At 42.8% G+C, this 6,890-nt stretch overlaps 1 protein-coding gene across 1 annotated transcript in view; it reads right to left on the reverse strand.

The window, feature by feature from the left end:
* Positions 1 to 6,497, reverse strand: part of LOC134351291 (sodium/myo-inositol cotransporter 2-like) — a 152,089-nt gene extending 145,592 nt beyond the window's left edge. Inside the window, exon 1 of the mRNA XM_063057356.1 lies at positions 6,339 to 6,497. Coding sequence (XP_062913426.1) covers positions 6,339 to 6,497 — 159 coding nt within the window. The remainder of the gene's footprint in view (positions 1 to 6,338) is intronic.
* Positions 6,498 to 6,890: the final 393 nt, after the last annotated feature.

Genomic DNA, 6,890 nt, shown 5'->3' on the forward strand with positions numbered 1-6,890 from the left:
GTTTGTATAAATCTATAAATGCATCGCGGTAGGGTCTCATTACAGCTAGAAATTCCACTGTCATTCACTGTCTGTCCTTGCTAGAGACTCAACCATAGCTCTCATATACTCACGATTTTCTTGGACAATCTTTGCATGTCCTTTGTCAAGCATATTTCCCAATCTTGAACCGTCTTGTTTTCTCAATCTGAATTCGGCCCGTGCCTCCATAGCAAACTTATGAGCTGCACTTATGTGGCGGGTTTTGAAAGCTGTTGTAGCTTTCCACCAGTTGCGGTAACCAATGACAGTGAAGGTAGACTCAGAATGGAACCCATGCCCTCTACACAGGAAATGCCTGCATGCGAAGCAGAGCGTAGTATCTTTCATGATCGAATATTCCAGTCAATCAAACCAGTCATGAATAAAACTGCTTTGCTGATTGCCAAACTGTTGCGAGCAGCGAAGGGTACTTTTTTCAATGCTGGCCGACAGGGTCCTTCCTCAGGCTGTCATCGCTGACAGTATTGCCACTGGCACTAAGAGTAGCTTCATCCACGTTCTCTTCCAAATCCTGCTCCATTTCTTGTTCCTCTACTTCGCCCACACATTCCTTCAATGAACTGCTGTTGTTCTCATCCCCACTTACTTCTTTCTGCATGTCACTTTCAATTAAGACACGTTCAGGCTGAGACACCACTGATTCCTCTGGATGAGGTTGCTTTCTCAATAAAAATCGATCCATTTTTCACACCAGCCAAAATAATGCACGTGCCAGGCCGACGCTAGCTTGTAAAAGCACAATGTGTGGGTGGGGCATCTGTTAGTCTCGCGAGACCATGGATCTGCGCCTGGATGTATACTATCAATCTCTCGCATGAGTGAGAGTGAGTGACATCACCACCTTACGTGATCTTAGATCAGCTTAACTGATCTGAGGACAGCAACGGCAAGACATTGACAATGAACGAATAAGCAGAAGTGTAGAGTGGATCTGACAGTGTTTATAACTTTATTGCTGCGTGGGTGCTATAGTAATTGGGGGCGTTGTTTCACTAGATCAACTGGAGAAATAAGCTGTATTCAAAACTATACAGAGAAAGCAAAGCAGCTGCAATTTGTACGTGAAATTTCAGTTAATTTCTTGGTGGTGCTATTGTAATTTCTGCTGGGGCTACAGCACCAGCTAACACCACCATAGCGCTGCCCCTGTCCACACCCATGCCACAAAGATGGTCCTTTTTCCCAAACCACTGCTTCCTCTCTTCCATGCTTGACAGTGCTGCTGGTGGCCTGCACAGCCACAATGCGTTGAAGAGCCTGCTTCCATATGGAGTGTCTCTATGACCTACTTTCCCAAAGATGGTTTATTCAGTGATTGCAGTATCACAGGATATAATATTACAGTACTTCAAGGGGCCAGGCAGCATCTATGGAAAAGCGTACAGTCGACATTTCAGGCAAGACCCTTCATCAGGACTTTTTCATGGAAGCTGCCTGGCCTGCTGAGTTCCTCCAGTATTTTGTGTGTGTTGCTGCAGAATCTGTTATACCATACTGCTCCATGCAACACCCTTCATCCCAGGTCCCCAGTGTAAAGGCAGAAAAGTCTGACATAAAGTGACCTCCACTGGGGACCTCCCTCACTGCTGGATGCAAAATGGACTGCCAAAATGTTCAAACAGTAGATGAGGGCAAGAAGGGATAGTGTGCAGGAGAAGCGCATACAAGAACCACCTCAGCGCATCACAAAACTGCACCAGGCAGCTCATGTTGTGTGCGAGTGGCTCCTTAGAGAGATTTCAGGCCTTAGATCCAATTAATAATTCTGACCAAGCAGCCTGGATCACTCCTGAGCATCATTCATGAGCATACTTGACACCCACTACGAAAGGATAACCCAATCTCTGTATAGAATAGTGATAGAAGCAGTGGTAACATTGACAACCGAAGAACCGAGGACACTGATTGTGAACAGTTTCCTCTGCTGTTCCACATGAGTTGGTCATTGAGCGAGAGATGGCACTCACAAATCAGGAAGAGTTCCAGATATTGAAAGGAAGGCTGATCACACAGCAGTAAACTGGGGTAATTGGCATCAATTAGCCAGCACAGAATGATCCAAAGACTGGGCCATTCAGGGTGACAGTATTCAAACTGAGTTATCCAGGCAGAAATGTAAGTCTGCCAGCAGGAGGGTTGTGACCACAGATAGCCCCACAGTCCGATAACATTGCTCACTGAAGAACCTGTCATTTTGTCAGCAAGTATCTGTGGATGCCAGCCCCACTTCCTCTGATCCAGGGTCCACAGATATAATTTGAAGACAATTAGGACACAACCATGTAGACATTAAAGTTTTGTCTAAGAGCCTTTTAAATAGCCTAATCTATTTTAGGTGAATTTTAAAGAGGTATATAGAAATTGAGTTGCCTTGATATTTTCATTTACTCTGTCCTCAACCTTCTTCATGCACTGGTGGGAAACCAAGGGAAAATTACAACCAAGGCCTATAAAGTATGTGACAACAGCTAGCACCAGATGTTAAGCATTATGGTGATCAGCTCCCTGCCAGTACTTGTTCTTTACCTTGACATTGGCATTGAAGCAATGTTCACTCTAAGGTATGTGCGCACATAAATCATTTGCTACTAGCACAGAAAGGAATTTAAGCTGTGTACAAAAGGTTATCACCCTTTAACCTCATTGGCATGTTAAGTATATTTCACCATCGTACGCATTTCCTTCTCTAGTTTCTGATGCGGACAGCGTTGACAAAATGGAGTTTGCGATGATTTGTCTGCAGATTTTAGAACTGGCTTATATATACTATTTTTATTGAAAAAAATTATTGATTCACCATGTTGAATTTGTGAAGCACAAAAGAACTGCTAGTTCACTTAAAGCAGAATGGCTTAATGAAACTGTAGAAACTACTGCACCGAAAACTCATGAAGTCATTTAGCAAGCAAATCACATACCGATGGTGTGCAAAATTTTTGGTGAGAAAATCCTTCAGTACCCGCTACAGATCTGCTATGTATATTTTGAGAGAGTGCAAATGAATGAGAGTAAAAATGATCAAACCCAGAGGAGATCAAAGTTCTCACTGACAGTGTTTTGCTAGCTGTTAAAATGAATACCTCTATATGTAAAATTCAGTGCACACATGCTGTTGTCACTGGGCAAAAAATTGCACAGCACAAGATTTTTGCACACACTGGTCATTGCATTGAAGGTGAAGTCCATAAGAAAACAGATTCTACTCTATATTCTAGTTGTCTGCAATTTATGATTTGACCCAGAATTTATAAAGCAGGATTAATCTCCAACAAGCTTCTTGAGGCTTTCACTTTAATAGATTACAGGAGATCATTTTATTTAAGGTTTTTTTTGAATCAATTTAGAGCAGGGGTATCAAACTACCGGCCCGCGGGATGATTTGGGAAAAAAAAGTACATTCAGGACCATTTATTATGTATTTGTACAGCAGCCGCTCTCTCTCCCACCGCTGTCTGTGCCGCCTGCTGCGCCGGCAGCTTATTGTGTGTACTTAGAAAACAATAGGCAGCAGTTAACCACCCACTGTGCATAAGGACCTACCACCCTGCACTGAAGACCACTAGGGCCCCCACTTACATCGTCACAGTATAAACACACAGAGTACTCAGGTAAGTAACACCTGTAGCAAGGCCGAGACCGTTTGCTGCTGTGGTTAAAAATGCTTTCCAAGAAAAGAAAAGTTGACATCGAAGGTCGGATATTCAACGATAATTGGAAAGATCGTTTTCGTTTCTGTGAGATCAACGGCAAACCTGTGTGTCTGATATGCTCGCAACAAGTGGCTGTGGCAAAACAGTACAATACCAAACGACACTGTGAGACGTCACACGGAGAAAAATACGCAGGACGACTCAACGCAAAAGGTAAACGAGCTTGAAGCAGCTCTGAAAAAACAGCAATCAGTGTTCACCAAAAGTCGAGAGACTCATGATGGAGCTGTCAAGGCCAACAAAATAGCTGCTGCGTTGAAACCATACTCAGAGGGGGAATTCATCAAAGCATGCATGCTGACGGCGGCTGAGCTGCTGTGCCCTGAGAAGAGATAGGTTTTTGTTAATATCAGCTTGTGGCAGAGAGAATGGGAGACCTTGTAGGAGATTTGAAGAGTCAACTAAAAGACAAAGTGAAGTCATTTATCGCCTTCCCTATTGCAATTGATGAGCCCACCGACATGACTGATGTGGCTCAACTGGGAATATTTATTCGTGGTGTTGATGCATCTTCGACCATCACCGAGAAGTTTGTAGAGAGGGTGCCCATGACAAACACCACAACGGCGAACAATGTTTTCTCCAGCCTCTTTGAGGCCTTGGACAGACTGGGGGTTGATTGGAGTCATGCTGTCAGGGTGGCAACAGATCCATGGTCAGGAAAAAGGCAGGTGTTGTTGTGAAATTCAGTGAGAAAGTTCAGACAGAGAATCCGGAGCAGGAATTCTGGAATTTTCAGTGTATTATACACCAAGAGGCGTTATGTAGCAGGAACCTGAAAATGGACAATGTCATGGAACTTGTAATCAAAACGGTTAATTTTATTAGAGCCAAGGGACCCAACCATTGGCAATTTGACACTTTAGTCCGGAAGTAATATTGGACACGGCCTGCCCTACCACACTGAAGTCCACTGGTTGAGCAGAGGGGTTGCGCTCAAATGTTTTTTTCAATTACGTGTGAAAATTGGACTACTCATGAACGAGAAAGGGAAGCCAGTGGCAAAGTTGGATGACCCAGACTGGCTTCATGATCTTGTATTTTTGGTGGATATAACAGAGCACTTAAATGTGCTTAATGTTAACATGCAAGGCTGCAACAAACTTGTTACGGAATACTACGACAGCATTCGTGGCTTTCAAATTAAATTAGGCCTGTGGGAGATGCAACTATCCCGGAGCAACCCAGCTCATTTCCCCTCTTTGCAGTCTGTGCATGTCGCTCATGGGAATAATGACAATATGGACAGGTACAAGGACAAAATATCATGGCTGAAAAGTGAGTTTCAGAATCGTTTCCAAGTCTTCACTCAGCTCGAGATCCTCACTATTTTGCTCGCCGTTTGCTGTCAACGCAGCATCAGATGTGCTGGAGGAACTCCAAATGGAACTAATTGAAATTCAGTGTAACTCGGCTTTGAAATATAAATTTGAGACGGTGGGTCTGGACTCATTCTATCAATACCTGGGACCGATGTACCTCAAGATGACAGACTTTGCCTCAAAGATCCTTTGCATGTTCGGGACAACATATTTCTGTGAGCAGGCGTTCTCCATAATGAACATTAACAAATCCAAACTGCGCTCGCAGCTGACACACAGACATCTAAATGACATTATGAAAATCACAACTGCCCTGAAACTGGTCCCTGATGTTGACAGGCTGGTTAAAGCCAAGAGATGTCAGGTGTCTGGGAGCAGCAAGTGAAAATTGAGTGATACTGTTCGATGCACTGCAACATGTAAGCAAAATGCACTATAAAATATTGAGTGACATAATATTGTGATTCATTTATTTTCTGACTATTCTATTATTGTAAATGTGATCACTTCAATAAAAATTAGAGGCTAACTGTAAACAACAGGAATTCTGCAGATGCTGGAAATTCAAGCAACACACATCAAAGTTGCTGGTGAACGCAGCAGGCCAGGCAGCATCTCTAGGAAGAGGTACAGTCGACGTTTCAGGCCGAGACCTGACGAAGGGTCTCAGCCTGAAACGTCGACTGTACCTCTTCCTAGAGATGCTGCCAGGCCTGCTGCGTTCACCAGCAACTTTGATGTGTGTTGCTAGAGGCTAACGGTGTTCATTGTCTGAGTTTGATTGCTGGAAGCAGGCTAATAAAAATTAGGTGCAGTTGTGTAGCCTATATTTACAAATTGTTTCATTAGGTCTACATTTGTGTCTGCTAATGTTCTATTTCAAATGGTTTATTAATGGAAAGGGTGTGGCTCCCAAAACAATCTTAGCAAAAATAGCATCGTTTTTTTCTCTCTCTCATTACAACTTTCTTGAAGCTTACGACTGTAAGTTAATACCAATCATAAAAATAATGCTTGCTAGGCAATCTTCTTCATAAGAAACAAAATTCGTAAAGTGAAACACTTTGTAGTTATAGCAGAGACTGAGACACATGAGAGCAGGTTGAAAAAATGAAGGCTACAAAAGCTGTAGGAGCACGTGCGCGTGTGTTCGTGTGTGCACAACTGATCGGCCCGCATGAAGTCGCATTTTCCCAAATCCGGCCTGTGACCTAAAATGAGTTTGACACCCCTGATTTAGAGAAAAGAAAAACAATTTGCTTACCCAGAGTCCTACAAGAATGACAAATACGAAGTATATGATCAGGACAGTAATATCAGTTGTATTCAGCTTCTTGTGAGAGATAACATTTTCTTCAGGCTTCATCGTGCTAGCCAGGCTCCTGGCGGTCCTAAAGAACACTCCCTCTGTTGCCGTCTTCATTCTTCCACACTTCTTTATTCCTGCTTTTCAATGCAAAAGCATTAAATCAATTCAGTGATATGGTGTCATTATGGTCCCATTATTCATTACTATCTATGTATATTTGCATTTGCACAGTTTGTTGCTCATTGCTCATTGAAACAATAACTGTTTAATAATACAGGTATTAAACTGTAAATTTATTTACAGTTACTGTTCTATAGATTTGTTGAGTATGCCTGCAGGAAAAAGAATGATAATAAATTTTACTTTGAACTTTGAGCGGGTTGAAAGGTTGGCACAACATTGTGGGCCAAAGAACCTGTACTGTCTTGTAGTGTTCTATGTTTTTGAACACCTTGCAGTGAGTTCTGGAAGTGCCTGAAGCCCACAGGATGTGGCTTTAAATGGACA

This window comes from Mobula hypostoma, chromosome 9 (genome assembly GCF_963921235.1).
Source record: "Mobula hypostoma chromosome 9, sMobHyp1.1, whole genome shotgun sequence".
NCBI classification, from domain to species: Eukaryota; Metazoa; Chordata; class Chondrichthyes; order Myliobatiformes; family Myliobatidae; genus Mobula; species Mobula hypostoma.